Here is a 24,539-nt window from a genome sequence, read left to right on the forward strand (position 1 = left end):
CGCAGCAGCTCCATGATGGACCTTGGCTGGGAGGGATTGGGGTTACCCGGAGGGACTGAAGTAAATGGAAATAGGAGGGTTTCTTTCTTTTTTTCTTTTTGGTCCTTTCAAATGAAACAGTTTCATTTAGTTGGGAAGCTATTGTCAGTTTCCTGGTGTCCCATTTTGATCCCTCCTCAGTTTGGGTTGAACGAAATATCTTGAAACCTATTCCAGAAAAAAAAAAAAAAATGCTTGTACAGGCTTCCAGATGCTAAGATTTAGATCATTTGAACGTCAGCGCAGCCTTCTGGTAACAAAAAACATCCAAATGGATTTCATTTGTGTGTTAACATCCGTCAGATGGGAGAGTAGCACAGTTTAGAGCTAAAGTCTGTTTTCATGGTTTTAGCAACTGGGTCCACATGAACATCTCGTCTGGCAAGTCAATAGGTTGAAGCTACACTGAACAAACCGAGTCCAAATATCTGAAATGACTCGGAATGGTTCTGCTAACAAATACTGATGTAATGTATGAGGCTATTACTGCTGTTTATATAGAATCGCGTGGGCATGCAAATAGGTGGAGAGAGGGGTCTGTCATTGCGGGGAGAGACAGCTCTGAAGGGACCGAGCGGGCTGCGCGCCCCGCAGCAGCGGGCGGGCCCCGGGCCCGTGGCTCCGCGTTCCGTGCGCAGCATCCGAGCATCGCTCCGGGTCTGTGAGTGAGCACCGGCCCCGCAGCGTGCCGGGTCCTGTCCCGGCTGTCCGTGCTGCGTGGGGAATTGGTAACCCACGGGCCGGTGCTGCTGCCGCGGCAGTAGTCATGAAATAAAGCACTACGTTAGTTAGGCACGACGCAGCAGGTGGCTTATTATGAGCCTTGCATATTCCTCTGCCTCCTGCTCCCATCGGAGCGCTGGTAATTGGGGGGGGGGGGGGGGGGGAAATATGTATATTTTAGGCGATTTAGAGAATAAGAGGAGGAACGGGGCAGAGTCTGCAGCTGGGGCGTCCAGCGGGCCGCAGCCCGAGCCGGGTTGGGCTTCTTCCTCAAAGTCGCAGCGACAACAACCGTGGTGATTATGATACTAATAATTCTTATTGTTGTACCTTGGCGCAGATGGCGGCTGCTCTCTCAGGGAGGTTAAGAAGACAGCAAGTCCCATGAAGGCCTCTCTCTCCCTGCGCTCTCAGCCGCTTTCTGGCACGCACACACAGACGGATTCAGCTGCCCCTGCCTCGGAGCTGCTCCCGCTTTTGCTCGGGATGCCTTTAAACTTCCTGGTTGCCAGCGGATTTAACGAAACCTTGTTCTAAAAGCTCTCGCCATCCGAACCACGGAACAAGACGGGTTTGCAATGGCCCCAGAGCTGGCACAGCAAGCCCTGCGTGATAAAAACTCATGGTCCCTGCCCTAAATCCACTCCTCCTGCAGAGACATACTAGGCTTTTATGTTCTCTACCAGAAGTACCCGCACAAACACACACACACCCCTGACCCACGTCCCTGGCCAGTTTCTCCAGGTGAGCCGCTGCTGTTGCGTGGGATGTGCCCTTTGCTGCCCGGCCGCGCTCACGGGGAGCAGGGCACGACCCGCCGCGGCGCCCGGGCTGCCCACGCTGCCCACGCTCCCCAGCCCTGCCCGCGGGAGGGCGGGCGCGGGGCCTCCCCCCCGCCGGCCGGGACGGAGCCGGGGCGGGGAGAGATGCTCCCGGTGCCACCGCGCTGTTCCCCGGCTGCTGCCGAGCCGCCGGCCCGCCGGCGGAGCCAGAGCAGACCGAGACCCGCCGCTGTGCCCGGAGCGCACGGACGGACCCCCACCCGGCGGTGCGCACCCCGGCGGGAAGCCGAGCCCTCCCCGCTTCCTCCGCTCTCCGCCGGGGCTCCGCTGGCAAACTCCAAGGAAGATCATTAGCATCCCTTGCCTTTTTTTTTTTTTTCCAGATAGATTACCAAGCTGGCCACGTAGACCTGAGGGTCACATGGCTCAGGGGAGAAGGACAGAAACTGTCGCAGGAGTTAAGAGGAACGGGCAAACAAAGCCAAAGCGAGAAGTCATCTCGCGTGGCTGCTGCAGAAACAGCTCCCCGGCCCCAGGGTCCTCGCAGTGAGCTCCCTCCTGCGAGAGCCGCTCCGCCGGGGCCGGCGGGAGGCGCGGCCGCAGCCCCTCCGCAGCCCGGCCGGGAGCCGGCTCCTGCCTCCCCGCCGGCTCCCCGCTTCCCCCTGGGAGGAAGTACGAGAAATGACTCCCGACCCTATATTCTTCTATTGTTTTGAGCCGGTGGATCAATTGTCATCAGTACTGTCACCTAAGAAGCAATGATTCCGATTCATCTTGGCATCTGATTTTATTCTAATGGGTTAAATTGGGTTCACTTTTACAATTATCCCAGGTTTGACTGCGTAGTATTGCATGACAACTCACAGTTTCATCGGGTTTGGCAAAGCGAGGTTGCTCCATGAATCCGTATATCATATCACATCAGATCAGGCTGAAGTTTGCTGTTTAGCGACTCCATTTGAGAGGCTTTTTATGAAAGTGGGAAGGGTTGATGCAGCCCATGGTTGGTTCAATGCGATTTGAAAAAAAAATGTGGAGAGATGGCAACAACCCGGGGTTTGCTGCTCAGCTGTGAATAAGCACAGAACGAAAAAAACGACGTGATGGGGAAACGCTCAGCTCGCTACAATATTTTTAACAGGCTCTCAGTCCTCGCCTTTTTTTAATTTCCTAATATGTTCTTTGCTTTATTAGTTTTATTTACAACCAGCTCCCCATTAACACCTCACCTGATTACTGAGGAGCTGAGACAGCTAATCAAGAAAATCCAGCAAGCCAGCCAAAATCGAGAGGTGGGATTTATTTTTTTGCTTTCATTCAGTCTTCTTCTTTATTTATTTGTTTTGTTTTCGGAAATATTTCGAAACAAACAGTAAATAAAAGACAGGTATCAGTGCATATTGGTGAAAGGTCAGAGGTTAGAAATTCACGTCAGTTCTGTATCAAAGGCTATGCAGAGGGCGGGAAGAGAGAGGGAGAGAAGGGAGGAAAAAAAATCTTTCCACCAAGCAGCTTGTTTATTTTAATTAACATAGGGATCCTCTGCTAGGAGCAAGGAACAACCTCCATCTACTGGCTAGATCATTGCGTCTCTTCTCCATTCAAAACCCATCCCTCATCACTCATTAAGGAGGGTACAATTTTGGAAGAAGCTTCTAAGGTCTCAAGGTAAGCTCCTGCATGAGTCTTTGCTAGCAATGCAGCTATTTGGACCTCACGGATGTAATTTGCAGGGTGTTTCTTTGGCGTCGTTGTGTTGTTTGTTTGGTTGGGATTTTTGTTTTTTTTAACAACACAGAACGGTATTTTCCCCAGGTGTATTCGCAGATAACATTTCATGCATCTATGTTTTAATCTAGAAAAATAGTTCAGCTTGGGAAGCCTGAGCCTTTCAGCTCATTTTTTTTTAAAATGCCCCTTCTTTTGTGCTTCTTTTATTTTTTTCTTTTTAAATGGAATGGCTTCTTTCACCTGGCTGTAATCCAGTCTGTAAGGGATTCCTTTTCGAAAGCAGCAAAATATGATCATTTCCAATGGCTTAATTACAAGCGGAGTGCAAATACGATTACAGCTAATACCAGACAGCTATGGAGCTGACAGTGCTGAGGTCCTGGGCGGTGAACAGTTTCATGTTAGACAATAATCTGCCTCTCCTGCTTTCTTCTGGCTATGTGATCACTTGTTTGTGGTCAGTCACAGCGCTTGGCTATGGAAGATATGTGTTTGGGATTACTGTGCAAAGCACCTAGTTGTTTCTTATTTAAAATATCATCTCCCTAAGCAGATGAATACGTGTCTTAATTGACATGTTTTCAGATTATCGGGCGCTACAAGCACCTTGGAGGTTTGGGGAGTTTTAATCCTATGCCAGTTACGGTTAAAGCCACCGTGCGCTTGTGTCCCTGGCAGCGCCAGCCGCGGGCAGCCCGGCAGGGAGGAGAGGGGCTGGTGCCCGAGTCTGGCTGCCGTGCCCCGGCTTTAACACGTCCCTAGCACAGCGATCCGAAAGTTGCTTTACGGAACACGCGAGAGGACTCATGGGAGGAGAAAGATGGTGATGGTAAAATACGTTTTATCTGACTCCGAAGTGGAATTTTAAATAATGTATTTTAAAATAAAAAATAATTTTAAAATTTGAGATAAAATAAACGGCAACCTATTTGAATACTGAAAACTATATTAACTACATTTGGTGCCACCACCAAGAGATGTGGTGGTGGCACCAAAAATTCTATTCAAATTTCCCTTCTTTGTGTCTAGATTGGTTGCAGTGCCTGCGGACTTTACAAACAGATGAGACTGATCATTAATAGCGCTGCACTCCACCACAAGCTCGTAGAGCAGAAAATAGCGTTAGGATTTAAAAATAGACCTGGCTTTAACCACCCGACTTGCAGGCAACGGGATCGTAATCCTGTTGCTGTTATTACTACGCTCTTTAAATTTCTGGAAATGATTAAACTGGAAGTGTCTTGAAAAGTTCAGGTGCTGACGGAGAGGGTGTGAGGCTCTGGTGCCCTGCGGGGCGGGGGGCGGCCGGCCTGGGCAGTGCCCCGCGCCTGCAGCCGGACACGCCACGGCCTCAAATGCGGGCGGCGAAATCCAAACCGCTTCTCCTCAAAGAACACCTCCTCCTCCTCCCCACCCCCACCCCCCGCCTGAGCACCCTCCCCCTTCTCCTAATTATTGTTGGTCAATTATTAATTTGCATATAGACCTTGTCCTAAATCCTCCGAACTAAACACGAGATGGTTCACGCTGCGATGGGCTTTAGCCCGTAGCCCGTGGCCAGGGAGAGCGCGGGCTCGGCGGCTGAGCGGATGGCAGGGACCGCACGCTGAAACCTTCCCGGGGCACACGATAATTGCGGAGCTGGAAGGGGCTCCGGCAGCGCCCGCGGAGCTGCGGGCAGGGATGTCCGGGAGCTCTCCAGCCCTGCGTGGGCAGGCAAACGCTGTACCTGTGGAAACCTCCACGGCGATGTATCCCCCATCCTCCCCATCAGCTCCCCGTTAGCTCGGGGAGTTCGGGTAGAGCCTTACAGAAAGGAAAAGACCCAGAGCGCCTGTCGCGTTACTAAAATATTCTGAATATTGCACATCAGATATTCTTTCTCAAATGCTACGGCAAAAGGAGATAAAAGCGCCCTGAGATGAGAAACTGTCGTTTACAGGCAAAGTGCTAAAGCCGATGGATTCATGAGGGGCAGGCTCGTAGATTTGGATTTTAGGTTCCCTGTCGTGTTCTTTGTGAGCTTTTCTCTCCCCCACCCCCCAAGCAAACCAGCAAAACTGTACGGAATCCCTCGTGCTATAATGGCAACCTCTCGCTACCAGCCTGCCTTAGAGCAGCGGAGCTCCAGTTCACAGCGAGGAATGAGATCTCAGGAACATTGAAATAGATTTACCTTGATCTCCTACAGGCCTTTTGGAAACGGAGAAGTCACGTTTGATGCTAGCAACAAACTTTTAGTGTCCCTTTAGGTAAGAAGTGGTCTGCCAGCATTAGGATGTTAATCAGAAAACGCCTTGGAAACCCCTGGCCTCCTTTACTGGAGCAGCAGTAGCTAGTAGCGTATCCTTAACCGTACCTGATGGAGCAGAAAGAAAGGACCCTCTAATTAATTAAGTGTGTCTAACCGGAGGAGGCTCAGTCATTTCTGAGTTTTGTTATGAGTCTGCCCAATTACTCCTAACGGCGCCGTCGAGCTAAGGTAGAGACGGGAATTTAGCAAGCAATATTTTCCATGTCTCTGCCTTGGATGCTTTGACGCCGCACCTGCAGAGCGTTTCGGTGAGCCCGAGACAGCAAACGCGAGATAAGTGGGGGGAGAGGGCAGCGGTGCCCGCACCCGAGGCCCCCGAGGCGGGGGCACAACCTGCTCGGGGGGCACAGGATCCCCGCTTTATCTTCCGATGGGACCGGGCCCAGCGGCAGCCGGGGTCTTGCCCCAGACCCCTCCCCGCTCCCGGCGGGCACGATGAGTTTGGCGGTCCTCAGCCCGGCAGGGACGCGGTCACAGCGGGATGGCGGCGGCCCTTCCGAGAGGGCTCTGCAGGGCCGGCGGGGGTCGGTGAGGGTCCTGCCTGGCACACGCCGCGGTATCTTTGGCAACCCGTACGCCACGGGAAATGCAGACCATTTCCAGGAGAGCATATGCAACGTGAAACAGGGGCAGGGTGAGTTACCCCGACAACACAACTGGAGGAGAATACAGAAAAATTTCCTTCGAAGGGGAAAACACCCAGAACAAACCTTGAACGTGCTTGTAGAGCGCAAAGACTATATTGCAACGATTAGAAACAAACTCGTCTCTAAGGGAGATGTTTTGACCTCTGTCGACAGCCATCGCTGCGATTCCTCGAGCCAGGCGGGCGCAGGCCGGCGGTACCTGCCGGGCGCAGGGCGAGCGGGGCGAACCCTCCCGCACAGGGGCTCGCCCCCGCCCGCAGCGCCGCCGCCCCTCCCTTCCCTTCCCTTCGCTTCCCTTCCCTTCCCTCCTCCCGGGCCGCTCAACAAAGCCGCCGGCCCCGCAACAGCGCTGGCCCGGGCCCCGCAGCCCCGCGGGGGAGCGGCCGCGCTCCCGGTGCCCGGCGGGGACACAGGGAGGCACCTCCGCCCGTCCTCCCGGGCAGCCGGGGCGTCACGGGAGGGAGGAGGAGGATTGGGGATCCCGAGCGAATAGCTCCCGTATCCCGGACTGAATCACCTTGTTTATTTTTCCTGATGTCTTATTGTGCTAATTGACTTGTTTTCTCCAAGGAAAGCCTATCTTTGCCTCCTCCTTCCCCACACACAGATAATTTTTTTTTTCTTCCAGTCCGGGAGTGCTCCGCAGAAGACTATGGCTTCTGGAGGGATCTACCCTTTTTAAGGGAGATTCCCTCAGCCCTTTTTGAGACTCGTTGGTTTTATGGCTATTACTCTCTTATTAAAACACACACATATATACAACACATTGATTCCCATCCAAAAGGGCTAATTACATTACTTACAGTAAATAGCAGCCCTGCTGTCCAGGGTCTAGTGTGCCAACAGAGAAAAAAAATCCCGGCTTATTTCACTTGATTGACTTCATCTTTGTGTGAAATTGTGTTTTATGAGCTGTATTCTGGCACTCGGAGGAATGTAACAACATTCAATCTGCAAATAACATTAATTTTAGCTACTTAGGGGGAAAGAGAGGGGAGGAAACTTGCTGCCTGAATCTTGGGTTACATGGAAGAGGTGACTCGAGGAGCCCCTGAGGATGTCTCTGGGATGCTTTGGAAAGGAAGTGGGGGCTGGGGTACTTCTTTCACTAGTCGCGCTAGGGTTTGGTGAGGAGTGTTCCCCAGGGAGCAGGGAGCGCAGGACTGCCGCCAGGAAGATCCTTCAGTAGGGATCGAGGTGTCAGGAAACAGCCAGCAGCTGTTTCAGGGGAAGGCAAGGAAGAGTGGTGTGAAAAGTAAGTAGGAAAACGGGGAACGGAGCGGAGGGAGAGCAGGCAGAGAGATTAGCCTGGAAGGAATGCATCGCCAGGTCCTCTGCACACAATGATCGCTCGCAGCCCGCGGCCGGGGAGCGGGCGAGGGGAGAGGGTCCTGCTAGGGCATCCCCGCCCGGCCGGGACCGGCCCCGCGGAGGGGCCGCATCCTGCTGCGGGTACGGGCGGGGGCACCGCGGGGCAGCAGGGCGGGCAGCGCCCCGGGAAGCGCCCGAACTGCCCGGGCCGCCCCTGCCTCCGCGGCTCCCCCCAAAATCAGCACCCTCGGCGGGCCCGGGGCGCGGGGAGCGCTGCGGCCGCTCCGGCCCGGCTCGCCTGCCCGGCACCGGCGCTCCTTTCCCTTCCCCCGCTCCCGCCTCTCTGGCCCGGCTCGGCTGCCCGGCACCGGCGCTCCTCTCCCTTCTCCCGCTCCGCGGCGGGGCCAGCCCGAGCGGCCGCCGAACGGAGGTTCCCGCGGCGCGGCCCGGGGGGAGCGGGGCCCCGGGGGGAGAGCGGGCCACCCTGCCCCTCGCCAGGCGCCGTCGCCGCCAACTCCCGGGACTCCGTGTTTGGGGGAGGTAATAAATCCCACCCCACCCACAGCCCCGACCGTAATGTTTGTCACTGCTTGCCCATCACTAGGGGTTGAGAGGAGTATGACAGGTCTTTGTTGTCTGAATAAAAATCAGTGGCAGCTCAAGGGAGAGAACTCCTCCTACTAAATTATCAAAAATGGGCTGGCTTTAGTCTCTTAACAAATTGGACAGAGCTCCGGAAAGCAGCAGTCCCAAATCCAACCTACAGGCACTGGGAACTTTAAAGCAACCAGGGACTGCTGAAAATAGCACTTCTTTTTGCTTTCTTTGTATTCAAAACTATATCCTTTCCCGACTGATTCTACTGCCCCAGGTCCAAGTCTCTCCAGTCAGAAATCCCCAGCTCTCCAGAACAGTAACAGATCCTTTAGCTAGCTTTTATTATTTTATTTTTTAAACTAATTATTGTTACATTTTCTCCCCCTTGTTTATCTTCTGCACATCTTCAGGAAGCCCTCAGTGCTTGCGCAAAGAGAAGCTCCTATTTGCAACCTCCCTCCCTGCGCTGTGCGCCTCGGTGTAAACATTTTGGATGATCTAAAGACTCTGGGGTCTGTATATGGAAATAGTGGGGTGCAGAGCAGAAGAAAATACTTGTCCTTTCCGTCCCCCAGCCATGCTTTTCCACGGGATCTCCGGAGGCCACATCCAAGGAATCATGGAAGAGATGGAGAGGCGATCCAAGACCGAGTCCCGCCTGGCCAAAGGGGGACAGATGAACGGCCGAGATACGGTAAGAAGGGCGCTGGTGCTCTTTGCGAGGGAATCCCTGCAAGTATGGACCCGCATCGGGACAGACCCTGACTTTGGGGAAGAGAAAGACGCTGCTTCCCTCTGTCCCTTCCCTGCCACCCCTTGCTTGTGGAACCCCTTCCGACATTCCCTGTAAACCCACCCGTACGCTGGGTGCTGTGCTGGCCGGGCTCGGTTGTACATTTGTCTAACCCATGTCGCTCTCTGGATTAGCGGGGAATCCGTTCCGAACCGTGGCAGGGACGGGGTTTCAGCCCTTGCGGCGGAGCAGCCTTTTGGCCCCGCGGCTGCCTGCGGCCGCTCTGCCCCTGCGAGCAGGGCTGCAGCCGGAGCTCCCGAGGTGTGCCTTATTTTTATTCTGCACTTCTGGCACCTCCTAAATTAAACCTCAAACCGCGACTACTTACTTTCGTAACTGTCTTTGGTCTGAAATGTGTGATTGATACAGAGGCACCGCTCTCTCTGAGTGTTTTGCCGGCCGACTACTTTGCTTGGAAAGTAACATCTCCTCTTTACTTAGTCAAAGGACCAAAGTTTTCGGATATGTACTAAGGGATGGCGGAGAAATCGAGTGTCACGCTGCGCTTTGTGCAAAGCGAGATCTCCCTTTCTCCAACTTGTAGGGCTTCCGCCGATCGCGCACAAGACTTTGCACACAAAGTAACGGCCTGGAAAACTGCTTTAAGATTTTGGGACTTAGGGTCCTTTACCCCCTCTCTTAAATAAACTCATGCTTTGTTACATGAGGATTTGCAATGTAAATTTAACTCACCTTGCCATTGCTAAAAAGGAAAGGGAGCGAGGAACACAACTTCAGATTGAAAAGTGAATGCAGAGTTGCCACCTTAAAACAGTTAAGACTTTAGAACAAGATGTTTGGGTTCCCCCCCGCCCTGTAACTTTATCAGCAAAAGCTGCCCCAAGTTTCATGGCCGAGCTTTTGTCTCCGCCGTCCCTCCATCTCCCTTTGTCCCGAGCGGCACTCCTCGTGGGGAGCAGATCAATGGGAACTCGCAGAAGTTTACTGAGAAAAAGATACTGGTTTGAGCTGAAACCAGCCCGTGCCACCGCTCTGCCCACGTCCCTGGCCGGGCTGGTGAGCGTTCATACTCGCTGCTCTTTACATTATCCACCTGTCTCCTTTCTCTTACTCCTGTTTTAAAAGGCCTATCTTTCTTTAGAGACGCGGTTGCAGTTCGTTTAAATACGGGTGAAAATTTGCCATAGAATGAGTGCAAGCCTGAACCCTCTGCCATAAACTTTAGGAACAGCAAACCGGTATTTTTCTACTTTAAAACGCTGTTCCTGTGAAGTTCGTTAAGATAACAACGCTAAAAAAACCGGGGAAGCCTCAGACTTTAAGTTCAGAACCTCAGAAAAGAATGGGCTCTGCTTTTCCTACTGCGGCCTAATCCGCTGCTTTCACGTATTGAAATGACACGAGATCGTAAGGAGAGGTTTACTGTGAATCACGGTAAACACTCTGCTGGCGGGGATGGTCCCGGTTCCCCCTTAAACTTCCCGCCGGGAGCCAGGAGTTTGGTTCCAGAGAGCCGAGCCTTTGTACGAGCCCCGGGCCCTGCGCAGGACCCGTCCCCAGCCCGGCCTGCCTGCCTGTCTTTCTCTCCCTGTCTCATCCCTTGTGGTGTGGTTGTTTTGCAGAACATGCCCCCCATGAGCCCCGAGAAGCCTGCTTTGTGTGCTGGTTGTGGAGGGAAGATCTCAGACAGATATTACCTGCTGGCTGTTGACAAACAATGGCACCTCAGGTGTCTTAAGTGCTGTGAATGTAAACTGGCTTTGGAGTCAGAACTCACCTGCTTTGCCAAGGACGGCAGTATTTACTGCAAGGAGGATTACTACAGGTACAGCAATCAGTCCTCATGGGTTCAAAACACATCCCCTCAAAAGGCACTGTGAACAGAAACGTTCTTTTCTCCACACGGGCTTTCAAAGGTAGCTTTTCGCAGTCAGCGATTCCTTAATCCTTAGTCCCCTCAGAAAAGCCTCGCACGTTTCCGAACTGAACGGGCCGTCAGGGGACGCGCTGACTGAGCATGTGTGGCGGTGCACAAACAGGCGAAGGCTCTCCCGCTGCTCGGCGGTTTCCCTCCGTAAAGACCCGACCGAAATTCCCCTCTGGGCGCAGCCGGCCGGTTTTCCCGAGAGCCGGAGCCCGCCGCCCCGCCCAGCCCCGCGGCCGGGCCCGGGGAGCGGGCCCCGCTGGTCCGTGTGTTGCAGCTGTCCCGCTGGCCAGCGCCCCGCGGCTCCCCTCGTCTTGCCAGGAGCGCCAGGAGAGCGGGGCCCGATTCCCCCAGCTCGGCCCGCCCGGCCCCGAGCTCACGGGCAGCGGCGGGGCCTTCGCCAAAGTCCCGGGAGAGCGAGTCAGCTCGGCGGGGAGGGCGAGCCGCTCCCCTGGGACATCAGGGCCGGTTCCCTGAGGCTGTCCCGACACCGGGAGGGCCGGTGTCACGGGCATCCTGGGGCCGGGGGGCGCGACCCTGTCGGGGACAGGCTCCCTCACGTGGCCGGGAGGGAAGGCGGGAGGCACCGGGGCAAGCTCTGCCTTCGCCGTTCTAGTTGATGCCCACTTTTCTGTTTCCTTCAGAAGGTTCTCCGTGCAGAGATGTGCCCGCTGCCACCTTGGGATCTCAGCCTCTGAAATGGTCATGAGAGCCAGGGAATCGGTTTATCACCTGAGCTGCTTCACCTGCACCACCTGCAACAAGACTCTGACCACGGGCGATCACTTTGGCATGAAGGACAACCTGGTTTACTGCAGGGCCCACTTCGAGTCCCTTTTGCAAGGAGAATACCCCCCTCAGCTGAGCTACACCGAGCTGGCTGCCAAGAGCGGAGGGCTGGCCCTGCCTTACTTCAACGGCACTGGCACGGTCCAGAAGGGGAGGCCCAGGAAACGAAAGAGCCCTGCCTTGGGAGTGGACATCGTCAGCTACAACTCAGGTGGGAAACACACGCCGAGTCTGCCTCCCGCTCCCGCGAACAGAGCGTTCTCGGGCTTCCCCTCAGCCAGGCAGTGCGTGAATAACTCAGCCCGGCCAAATCTTGCTTAACCATTGGAAAATCAAACAAACAGCCCTCTGAGGGTTGGAGCATTTGCAGGAAAGCTAACAGCCGCCCTCCTCAAAGGCTGTCTTTGCCTATTAATGTCAAACACCCAAACTTAGCCACTTCCCAGGGTAAAGACAAAAAAAAAAAAAAAAAAAAAAAAACCCAAAAAAAACCCCCCCACAAAACCAAAAACTCCAACCCCAAAACCACATAGCTTTCTCTGCTGGAATCTCAGAGATGTAGTTATCATTATTTATATTTGATTAGCTAAAAAAAATTCACCACTTAAACCTCAAATTAAGAGTAACCAAATGAATAAAAAAAATAGAATAAAAGTTATAGTATACGGTTCCTACAATACCAATGTAGTATGCATATAACTCAATTTATATATTGAATTTATAGTCATTAATTCTTCAGGCTGAATAATTCTGTTTTACTGACACATAAATGATCAAACTGTACAAGAGGTCAACGAATAAATGTTGTTTCCTGTAACTAAACCCTAACAAATGTAATTAAGGAGAATGATTTCTGTTCTCTCAGCAGTAGGAAAGGAACAAGTGTTGCCCTGTATTAAATATCTTCTATAACTCCAGTCACTTGAATATCCAAACCGTGTATAAACAGTGCTAGTGGCCAGAGGTACAGGAGTGTCAGGTATGACCAAGCAGTTGAGGCAGAGTTTCATTAGATGAAGGACGAAAGCAGGAAGGGTAAATACGAATTGGCAAGCTTCTGACTCCAAAATCGTTTAGGGAACCTTAAGCTTCCCATGGCCGATAACTGAGGAAAGAAAGCCGTGGGAAGCAGGAGTGATGCAAGGTGTGCTTCCTCATGCAGCCGTCCCGGCAGGGGCAGGGAGCCGGGGCTCCAGGCCCAGGGCTGCGGACAGCGGGCCCCACCGGGGAGCCGGGAGAGGGCTCAGGGCCTCCCCTTCCGACAATCGCGGGTCGGTAACAGCGCACAGCTCTCGGCCCGGAGCTCTCTCTCCTGCGCCGGGTTCAACCCGCTGCCACTGAGATCCCTAAGGAATCTTCCACCGCCCCGCTGCCCTCCCCACCCCTCCCCCGGCACCTCCTCTGGGGCCGCTCGTGAAACGGCCTTTAGCTGGGAACCAGGGAGCTGTGCAAGGCGATTTCATCTCCTCTGATGCGTAGACCTTGGAGCCAGGGTAATCACTGCGCTAATTGTTCCTTGTTAATTGAAGATGACATTGGAATCCCTGGCTACGGAGCGGCTTCCAATCAATCCTGAAAGCTGCTAAAGAAAAGGGAACCTGTAGCGCAGCCAGGATTCATTCAGCCCCAGCTTCCAATGGTGGATTTCCCGTGTGCCCGCTCCCTGCTCTGGTCTCTATTCCTGGTCCAGGCAGCATCACCCGATTCCCCAGATTCCTAAAGGGAAATAATCCTAGGGACAATTTAGCGTTAAAATTAGAATCAGAAGTTATGGTAAAATGAAGAGTTGAGGATATGATAAAGCTCCCCTTAAACTTCAGATCAGGACTCGAGAGAGACATTATTTGCGAATGCTGACATAATCTTTGTGTGCTGGTCTTAAAACTCCCCTTCTGTACAACAACGGGCCGAATAAGATGTACCGCTGACTCCAAATCAGATTAAAAATCACCACCCATTATGAAAACACAGCTCATTGCATTGAGAACTCACAGAATTCTTCGGGCAACGGAGAGAAAAAAGAAGAAACCAAAACAAATCAACAAACGCTCTGATGCTTTGGACTCAGGCTAGATGGCTGAGAAATCCCTTTTGTTAGGGCCGTGATTTTATTCTTTTTTATAAGCATTATCTAGCTATGTCCAGGGTTGACACACGGTCTCGAGAAAGTTAGCAGCCAAACCGTGCATCCGGTGCAAACGGCTCCAGCCCATTGACCCCCTGCGCCCCAAATCCAGGGAGAGGAAAGCGAATCTGGAACAGCTACGAAATGAGTTGCAGAAGATGAAACCGCTTTTTTATAGAAAAAAAAGGTCTCGAACTAATTGGCAGCCACTTCCCTACACACATTTTTCGTTCTCTGCCCTGTGACTCAGTAACTGCTCTTGCACGTAATCATTTACAAAGGGCGAGCAGCCCGCAGAAACTCAATGTCGGATGCGCGGCTGCCGCCTTACCGAGGGAGCAGCGGGCCCCGCAGCCCCCGGCGGTGTCCGGGTCGCGTGGCGGTGTGCCGCCCTGTCCCCGCGGGGATGGGACAGCCACGGGCACAGCCGTGCCCGCACCGCGCCCAGAGCGCAGCGAGCCGGACACCGCCGCGCCCGCAGCTCCTCAGCCGGGCACTCTGGGGCGCGGGCACCGCGGCCGTGACCTCCCCAGTGAGCCCAGTTCCCTCCCAAACAGCCCCAGCCGCGGTGTCCGTACCGTGAGCCAAACCATTATGGAAAACCACCCCGAGCTTTAAAAGCGAAACTCCGATGGAGCCAACAGCTTCACCCAGCTGAGCATGAGCATGGGTGTATTCACAGCCATCCAGCAGGCCCTGGCTTAGATTTGTGTGCACATTATTTTACAGGGGAGCTGAGCCCTGGTCCAGAATGGAAAATCAGACTCTGCTGCAGAATCTACAACAGCTTTTCTATTCTGTATTTTGTTTGCTAGTTTAATTTCTTTTTCACAGCTCCTCGGTTGTAAAGTGGAAACACAACAATAAATAACTCAAAATGTTATGAGGTAGAAATCACTCATACTTGCAAGCTGTCTGGAATTAATGTGAAAAATGGAAGAAACTATTCAAAAGTACTTAAAACATTCAAGGCTTTCTCTATATAACATCTTATATCGTATAATTAATATATAGTTTAAGGGAAGCTGTGTTGACTTAGAACTTAGAGGATATGGAAATAAGATGGTGAAGAAGATTTCCTTAGGAAAATATTTTGCACATCTGTTCCTCAAAGAGCTATTTACTTCATTTCATTATGTGTGTGTGTGTGTGAAAAACTATGAAGAGTTCACTTGAAGAATTCTTGGCAATAAGAATCAAACTGTTCTAGCTCTTTTGAAAGCAGAAATTAAACAACCCTCCAATCCTGCTGCAGAGAAATGAGCAGTGTCTTGCCTAACTTTGTGCTTTTCCTTAGTTCTCCAGGAGACAGTTTAAGACTCTGCTCTAGGATGTGGCCAAACCACACAACACTGTATAAAAGAGAGTGAGCTGTAATCATGGTATAAACCAGGATTGTCTGAAGATACTTGGAGCCCTCTTCTCATTTTCTCTTGAAAATAAAAACCAAAATAAAGTAGACCACCGGCAAAAAGAAAAAGAAAAAAAGAGAGCAGAGTACAGAAACAAAGGCAGTAAGCAGGACAGAGGAGCCTGAGGAAGTTTGTGTTGAGTGGCCCAAGAAAAACAACACAAACAAGCAGTTTGCAACTCTGAAGTAAAACTTGAGGACTGAATTCTGGTACTCTGATTTATGTCAGCTCATAAGTTACAGCCCACGCAGTTTGACTGAAGGCAGTGTGATTGCTTGTGAAAACAAGTAGTAAATACAATCCAAATCTGGTCTGAAATTGTTTTTAAGGCAACTTTCAACTCCTGGTCTTTTCAGAAGTGTCAGCTTACTTTGTTTGAAAGTACAGATATACTTCTTACCAAGACTAGGAGCAAAGCTAGCTATAATTAAATATTCACCTGATTTTCTGTCAAAGTGTTGTCTTAACAGCATCTGTTCATGTTGACTTGTCTTATAATTCAAAAGAGAAAACACCTTCAAGAAGTTTTTTATTTTCTTGTGGTTTCAAGTTGCTTTGCCTCTGTTTTCAGCAATGCTGACATCAGTCTCTCTGTATTGTGTGCCTTCCCTCTTTCTCTTCTCTCTCTCTTGCTCTCAATTAAGAACGGGGATCAGCTAGGCCTTGTAAATAATCCAGTAACTATTGGAAAGCAGTTCAAAAATCAAAATGAGCAACTAATGAAACTGTCTAATTTACAGACATTCTGAAGCATTTTTAATTAGCTCTTCTTTAATTAATATTCCCTGCTATGATGACACAATTAATTTTCTCCTGTGTATCCGAACTATCTTTATAAAATGAGATCCTAGAAATTACTAACCCTTTTGTTTAAGCTGAAAAGAAAAGCACAGATAAATTTCTTACTTTTCTTTTTGCTAATGCAATAATTTCTTTCTCCAATATGAAGTAATAATGCTACCATCCCCTAAGAGCTGCAACCCTTGTGTACAATTCACACCCAAAAATGTGTAATCTGAAACAAACTTATCTTTCATAAACACTTCGAAAATACTGAATCAGAGAAAGAAGAGAAACTCTTCAAGTTTTGAGCTCCTAGCTGCTTGCTTGTAGAAATGTCCTAAACCAGTACTAACTAAGACCTACTGCTGATTGGGCTTGGGGGTCTGGATCAAGTCTTGATGCAACTGCTTCCCAGATATGTTTTACAGATGAAGGGCTTCAAGCAGTTCATATAGACTCCCAGGCAGAGTCCAAAAGCATTCATTTTATCAGCAAAAAACTCAGCTTTTATGATGAACTGTCATAACAAACTTCTCTGCTGTACATCTCTTTTTATAGGTGCTTGTGATTTGGGGGAAAGGCTCAGGAACATTCAAAATGCTGGTTTGACCTTAACTCTTATCTCAAGCTAAGAATGTTTCAATGAGTAAGATTTCAAAATCTGAATGAGATTTCAAATGACTCTTTGATTGCCCAAAGCAAAACAATCACCACAGGGAAAAGACTTGTTTGAAATAAATGCCAAAGGAGACAGAACTTTCAAAGTCTTCCCTCAGTAGGTACAGGCCTTGAGGACATAGCATAAGGATAGGAAATGACAATATTCTGGATCTTTTTTGGTCTCATCAATTATCACATCTGTACTTATCCTTGTACTATCTTAGTTCCTTCCTTCCTTCCTTCCTTCCTTCCTTCCTTCCTTCCTTCCTTCCTTCCTTCCTTCCTTCCTTCCTTCCTTCCTTCCTTCCTTCCTTCCTTCCTTCCTTCCTCTCCTTCCTTCCTTCCTTCCTTCCTTCCTTCCTTCCTTCCTTCCTTCCTTCCTTCCTTCCTTCCTTCCTTCCTTCCTTCCTTCCTTCCTTCCTTCCTTCCTTCCTTCCTTCCTTCCTTCCTTCCTTCCTTCCTTCCTTCCTTCCTTCCTTCCCTTCCTTCCTTCCTTCCTTCCTTCCTTCCTTCCTTCCTTCCTTCCTTCCTCCTTCCTTCCTTCCTTCCTTCCTTCTTCCTTCCTTCCTTCCTTCCTTCCTTCCTTCCTTCCTTCCGCCCTTCCTTCCTTCCTTCCTTCCTTCCGCCCTCCCTCCTGTTACTCAAGAGTTTTGCCTTGATTTATTTATCCTACATGATGCATGGCACTAACTCCTCGTTCCACTTTGTTTATTTGACAGGTTGTAATGAGAATGAGGCAGATCACCTGGACAGAGACCAGCAGCCTTATCCCCCATCCCAGAAAACAAAGCGCATGCGTACCTCCTTCAAACACCACCAGCTTCGTACCATGAAGTCCTACTTTGCTATCAACCACAACCCAGATGCCAAGGACCTCAAGCAGCTTGCCCAGAAAACAGGCCTGACCAAGAGAGTTCTGCAGGTAAGAAGCCACATGACAGGCTTGACAGAATTTTCCCCTGCTAGTCAATAGCCTTTCCCTTATGTATAACTATAGCAATGTACATAGAAATACTTTTGCTGGGTGTGTCCCTAGTGGGTGTGCAGAGGGGTATGGTGTTACGTGGCAGAAGTGCCAAATGTGTGTGCCTTATTGCCCTGAGGCAGCCAAACACCAAACTGTGGTTTGTGATTAGCTGCATCCTCACCATGAAGAGAATGTCTGCAGAGTTCACCCACCCAGTAGATCTCCTGGGGGCAGTTGTCTCTCTGTAGTGACTGCACTAAGGATAGAGATGGCAAATCTACTGATTTTATGGGTGAAGCCTTTGCGCTCCCCTGAAGGAGTTAATGTGGCCCCTCAGTAAGCAGATCCCTGATGTGTTTGAAGTAAGCTTTGACCAATATGATCCTCCAGGACCAGCTGGCTCCCCCTCCCAATGCTTGTTAGACGACTGTTTTCCTTAAGGGCCTGCATAGTCAAAAGTCCCCGTGAAGGACAGAGTAGCAAAAGATGTTAAAAATCCCTATATGGTTTGTGATAGCTCAGTGAAGTTTAAACGAGGTGTGTATTACATGCAGAGTGCCAAAGAAGGGCAGTGAGTGAGGTAGAAGGAGAATCTATTAGCGGCAATTCCCGTCCGTGTTACATGTCACCTCAAGCTGCCAGTGAACCTTACAGAACAGAAAGACTAGATGACCCATATCAACAATCTGTAAGACAGGGATGGTGTAATTACCCCTCCTTCCTCTTCAGCCTTTTCAAATAATCGAGGCAGGCTTTCAGCCTTGGCAAAAATCTGCTTCAATCTTTGTGTGGCCTGACCTCAAAGCTACCCAACTCAAGAAACACTATGTGGCCATCAAGAGTTGCTCTCTTTGGGTAAGTGAGCAAGCAGATTTTTCTCGAGGCTGCTCTCTGAGGGTTGTAAGCACCTGTAGCACTGGGCCTGTACACAGAGAGTCAGTACCACCAGTAGCAAGAAAAGCTATAGAATGACTTAGGTGATGTGCCACACAAAATCAAACATCAAAAATGAATTTAAAAAGCAAAAACAAAGACAAAAATAAGCAAAGCAAAGCAAAACAAGCATCGGTAAAGAAATCCATTGGGATTGGTTTGCAGGTTTGGTTTCAAAACGCAAGAGCCAAATTCAGAAGGAACCTTTTGCGGCAGGAGAATGGGGGTGTCGATAAAGCTGACGGCACCTCGCTCCCGGCACCGCCCTCAGCAGACAGCGGCGCACTCACTCCACCCGGCACTGCGACCACTTTAACAGACCTGACCAATCCCACTATCACTGTAGTGACATCAGTGACCTCTAACTTGGACAGCCACGAATCCGGGAGCCCCTCACAAACTACCTTAACGAACCTTTTCTAACAGTTCCTTTTTTTTTTTAAATTCTTACTCTTCATTATTATTATTATTATTATAATTATTATTATAATTATTATTATTTTCAAGCCTTTTTAAAAAACAAACAAACCCACAAAATATTTGGGAAAACAAACAGCTTGATGTGTAGCATCTGCAGCCACTTGGCAAATGAGTTTGAAGTAATATGTTGCTATAATATATGAACATTTATTGTTGGTAAATTGTACTCAAATTCTTTAAATTTATCAAATGACTGAAGATAAGGTGATGAATCATTCTAATAAGTGCCTCTTAAAATTGTATGTTACTTATTTCCAGAACCTTGAAAAAAATTGATTGTTCCCCCTCACAAAAAAGATTCTATTCCTCCCTGATAACCAGATAAAAACCATTTTAATTATAGCCAAAAGAATGCTGCTTCAGGATTGTATGTTCGCTTACAGCATTTAAGAACCCCGAATTCAATTTTATTTTCATAATGCATCCAAAAGTTTTGTACGATTTATTTTTAAATGCTGAAAAATAAATACAAAATGAATTAGAGTAATCATGAAAACAGTCAGACTGGAAGTACCAGTGCTCTTTCCTAATGCAGTAGTCGCAAGCCTGCTTCTCCCCGAGCACTGGGGAATCTCACTGGGATAGCTAAACTCTCCTCTGCCAGTTCTGCACCCAGCTGGGACGTCCTTGGCCACCACTGAAAGCCATTCCTGATGGAGGACTTGGAGAGAGACCCAGTGATGAGAGCACATGTGGGTGAGGATGGCAGGACCAGGCCGCTGGTCTCCAAATTTGTGCCCCACATTAAGGAGGCAAGATCTGGAAAAACCTCTCCAGAGCGAGCTCACTCCTATAAGAATGTCATTAAAGTAACAATAGCAGAGTAACAGTGCAAGTGGAGAGTCCTACTGATCCAAAATGTTGCCTAGGCAGGGGTTTTAATTTTTGTCTGTCAAGCAGCTCTGCATTTTTGGAATTAAAAAAGATAAAAATTGCAGTTGGCTACACGGCTTCGATGCTGTCCCTCCAAAGCAAACAAGAGGTTGCCCAGTTACTTTAGGGAGCACAAAAATAATTTTCAAAAAGGTGTACTATTCAATGCATGTGTACTATTCAAATGAAATTTTGACAAAGCCTCCTTTTTTTTTTTCAGGGAAATGGAAATAAGCAAAATATAATTTATTAAGATGTTTAAGGAAAAAATATTTCAGTACAATTTATTCATTACTATTTTGAATTTTCTTTAGGTGTTTCCTGAGATTGTATCAGACACTTTGTTTAACACAGGAACTTAAAATCTTTAGTTCATTAATATCTCTAACATACACTTCAACTTTTTAAACTTTGTATAAAAGAAAAAAATGTTAGCGAAAATCACACAAAACCAGGAATTGGCAGTGAATAACTTCAAAGCCGATAAACTCAGAAGCCTTGTGGATGCTGATCTGAATACATTTCTTAGTTTACAATAGTGATCTTTCTTTTTTTAGTTTTATTTAAGCTAAAAGTCTGAATGGTCTGGGCAGTGGTGAATGTTCATTTGTATCCTTTTATTGTAGTTGAACACCAATTAGATTGTGGAGAGTCTCAGAAACAAAAAAGAACAAAAACCAGTCAAGATCTATGTCTTGCTTTTAGTGGATTGTTAAGAATAACTTTGCACATATACCCCACTTTTTAGACACCATCAAATCTCTTTTGGTGGTCAAAGTGGCTATTTAATATATTTTAAAGGTGTCCTTTTTGGCTGTATAAATGTGTGGTTACATATTGACAGTTCACTGCCCACATTAAAGTGCATTATTGTAATTTTTGCTCAGGGTTTTTAGAAAATTAGCACAGAAAAGTAGCTTATTTTTAAAAAAGATGACGGAAGAGATGTTAACACTGTAATAGAAGAAAGGTGTGTTTGCCATTATATATTTAGCAAGTATGGTTATCATCTTCTACGGATATTGAATCTTGACTTTTCCTATTTCTATTACCTTATGGGCATTTACCACTAACCAGACCAAAAGACCTTGGTAAGGCTGAGATCTTTATTAATACACTTTTACAGGTAAAAATATTGATACTTATAAATTTTGTTCTTTGACAGAACAATATATGGTACTAGAGATCTACTTTATTAAGTAGACTAATTAAAACTCAGTTCTACTATGTGCCTTATGATATACCTTGGGAGTAAGTTTGTGAAAAATCAGGATATATGTGTTGTTTGTTAAATTAACTGTTTTAAGCCCTTTTGACACCTCACTAGTTTTGTACTGTTTTACCTCTTATTTCTGAAACTCTTTTTATGGTGTATCCTGTTAGAGGGGACAAACATGTCATAGAAAGCAGTTGTGCACTCTTTCAGATATAGTTGATAAATCCAATAATCTTATATATTGAGCTTCGTGTTTATAGTACAGTAAGTGGTCTAGCAAAATTGTCCATGTTTCTTTGTTTATTGATAAATGCATTGTATAGAAACTATTTCCCCTAAATATTTATGGACCAAACAATTGTGATATATCCTATTAAATTTGTGTGAATAAACCATTTTGAATCTAAGGAGTTTTATTTCCCATCAGTTTTTTGGGGGGGTTTTCTTTGGGGGTTTTTTGTTTTGTTTATTTTTTTTTTAATTTAAGGTCTACATGTACCTGTGTGTCTCTGCTTTTACGGTACCTATGAACAATTGGTATTAAACACAGAAACACGGCCTTTTAAATATTTTAAAGTACAGTTCCTTCTTAGGTTTTCAATTTCTTCATATTCAATGTATATGCTACTGCTGGTGCAATTTAGATTTTAGCCTTTTAACCTCCTTTTTTGAACATGCAAAGTAATGCCCCACTGATTTGATACTGAAACCCTGTCTTAGCCCTCTAAAAGAGCCAGAAAACTAGGAGCTAAAGTAATTGCATGACAAATATAACCTAAATAGTATGATGAAATGAATCAAGATTTAATGCTAGGTATATTGAGCACAAAATAGAATTGCAGACCCCGAAAAGCCAGGTTGCTCTGTAGTTTAATAAATTGTCACTATGATTTCTTTCAGGGAGAACAAATCATGGGGCATTACAGCCAAACATCCCGACGTTTGAAAATTCCCTAAAGTATTAAAAGAAGGGGAAAAGTTTGATCGGAAATCCACTGCAGTGAAGACAAAGACAATATTAGGTTATGATAATCATACATTTAAAAATCTATTGAGCCAAAAAATAAAAACAAAAGACTTGATGTCATTTCCTGAATGTTAACAAAACATACGTTATTTTATGGTGTCTAATTAACAGAACTGAAGGCTTCAACAAATTGTGTGGTATCAAAAACAAATTTAGAGAACCTATGTATAAAACCAGAGCAACCTGGCAGCAATCTACCCAGCCCATATTCGAAGAAACCTTTTCTTTTTTTAAAAAAAATCACATTTGTCAAGCACAAGTACTTGTAAAATAAATCTGAGTGCATTCATTCCACTTGCTTGCTAATGTGTACTAGTCATATCTGTTAAATGGATTTTTGTAAATTCAAGGAGAACTTTCCACTCATCTGAGATCATAGGAATCAAAACCCGTAACTTTAGTACTATTGTTTCAGAATTAATTTTTTTTAAAATGAGACAACTCTGCATGCACTTTTCCATCTGTCACATATAGTGTACATTTCTGTATGATGAATTTCTCTTTGATGTTTCTTGTATAATACCTTTCATTAATAAACATTTTATTTGATGCAAACATAGTTAACTTTATGTAAACACATAGCTAATTGTTTCAACTAATTTAAACTTTTCTTTTGAAAGGAAGCAGTACAGTGCAGTTCCAATATGCTATATATATATATATAAATATCTAAAATCAAAAAGAATGAGGTAGCAATACTATTGCACAGTGTAAAATTATTTCCTTTGGTGTTAATTTTTAAACTTGTATAAAACTGACTTGTTTTAAAAAGAAATTCCCATCATCATCAACAATAAAACAATCCCCAAACTCTTCATCAAGATAAGAAAACACGAGCAGTACAATGTGTACTTTACACAGTGACTTTAGAATATAAGGATATAATTTGTGGGTCCCTGAGCTGTTTACATGGTCACTATGCAATGAGCACGTTTGCTACATGAAGTTGGTCCTAAGACTCCCTGTCCAAAACACAGATGATTTTTACAAGCCAACAAGCAAGTGTAACAATAACCAATTCTTAGTAATGAGGTTTTGTAACTGTTAAGCAACTATTTGCAGAAAGATTTTTTAAAATATATACCTATTTAGCTGTATAGCCAAAGCATATGTTAAACAAATTAACATATAAAAGACTTGCCAGAAAATCTTTCATTAAGATGACATTTTTATTATATACTAATGAACCCTATGTAAACAATGTAACTTTTATGAATGATGGACATTAAATATTTCACTTATGTGTATCCTCAGCATTTTGCATGTTTTCTTAAACCTTTCCAGTTTCAGAATTCTAAAAAGAAAACCACAGAACTACTTACAACATAGCATAATGTACAAGTTACTGCAGCAATCTCTGGAAACCAGTTACTAAGAGTGTTCTAATGGCAATAAAAAGGTATCATTTATTGGTGGTAATTATGGGGAGGATTGTTTAAACAACAGTTTTATAGTATATTGTAAAGTTCTATTGAAAAAGGTTAGCATGGTGGACTTAATTCAAATCAGCTTGATCAGAAATTTAAGTATATTGTGAAATTCTTAAGCTGAGCCTTATGTGTATTTATTACTGCAGAAAGTAAGTAAATGTAGGAAAGCAATTATTTGTGTCACAGCCACAATGTGGTTTCCTCCCGTTGTCCTTAGGAAAATATTACAACCATTAATTATTCCAATCAGTAAAGAACTTGATGGCGCTCGGGACAAAGAAAAAAACCCCTCTGCATTTTAGTTTTTCTTTTGTAAATCACTGCATTCTTCAATAAGCTGAATTTCTTCTCCCCCTTATTTAATACTTAACAGAGATATTTCTAGTCTTGCTCATGTGCTGCATTTTTCACTTCATTTAAATTAGAAAAATAAATTATTTAAATAATCCTGATGAAATATTGGCAAAATCTAAAACAAAGCCAGAACAATGTTATTCCTCTGTGTCTGATTAGAGACATTAAGGTTTGATTTTTTTAACAACATTTAGATTTTTTTGGAGACAGTCCTGCACATAGTGCTCTGACCTGACAAAGGGCACTAGACAACCCAAATTTTTTCAAAGATACAGAACTGTCTCCTGCATTAAGAAAGCAAACATGTTGAAAGGGAAGCATTATCTGAGAAAGAAAAAAGGAAACATTTCAGACAAGGCTTGAGAGAACACAAGACAAAGGTAGGTTTTCAGTATTGTTACAAGTGAGAAATGTCTTGGGGGTCTTTCTAGTGGATACATATCCATGTCTAGACACAGCACTTCTTTGCTTTCCTGGTCTTGAAAAAGAAGTAAAATTGTTCAGTCCTAGCACATCTCCCTCAGAATTATTCACCAGAGAAATGGCTCACAGGACCAGGTCAAGTGACAGAAGGATGACACTGCAGCCCCCTGCAATTGGTGAAATATTCTCTCTCTGATTTTGTGGGCTTGGAGCCAGGAGCTGAATGAACATGGAGATTAAATTAC

At 46.7% G+C, this 24,539-nt stretch overlaps 1 protein-coding gene across 5 annotated transcripts; it reads left to right on the forward strand.

Moving 5' to 3' along the window:
• Positions 1–1,952: 1,952 nt before the first annotated feature.
• Positions 1,953–23,334, forward strand: LHX9 (LIM homeobox 9). Of its 5 annotated transcripts, none has more exons than XM_064719430.1 (7): positions 1,953–2,836; positions 3,080–3,212; positions 8,555–8,838; positions 10,521–10,723; positions 11,467–11,822; positions 17,311–17,513; positions 18,657–21,954. In XM_064719430.1, exons 3-7 carry the CDS (start codon positions 8,665–8,667, stop codon positions 18,912–18,914), a joined length of 1,194 nt encoding a protein of 397 aa, XP_064575500.1. In that variant the 5' UTR covers positions 1,953–2,836; positions 3,080–3,212; positions 8,555–8,664; the 3' UTR covers positions 18,915–21,954. The 5 variants fall into 5 exon arrangements, with proteins under 5 accessions (XP_064575500.1, XP_064575501.1, XP_064575502.1 ...); XM_064719431.1 differs by having other exon boundaries at positions 1,954–2,836; positions 8,720–8,838; XM_064719432.1 differs by lacking the exon at positions 18,657–21,954 and adding an exon at positions 21,961–23,334 and having other exon boundaries at positions 1,956–2,836.
• Positions 23,335–24,539: the final 1,205 nt, after the last annotated feature.

This window comes from Zonotrichia leucophrys, chromosome 8 (genome assembly GCF_028769735.1).
Source record: "Zonotrichia leucophrys gambelii isolate GWCS_2022_RI chromosome 8, RI_Zleu_2.0, whole genome shotgun sequence".
NCBI classification, from domain to species: domain Eukaryota; kingdom Metazoa; phylum Chordata; class Aves; order Passeriformes; family Passerellidae; genus Zonotrichia; species Zonotrichia leucophrys.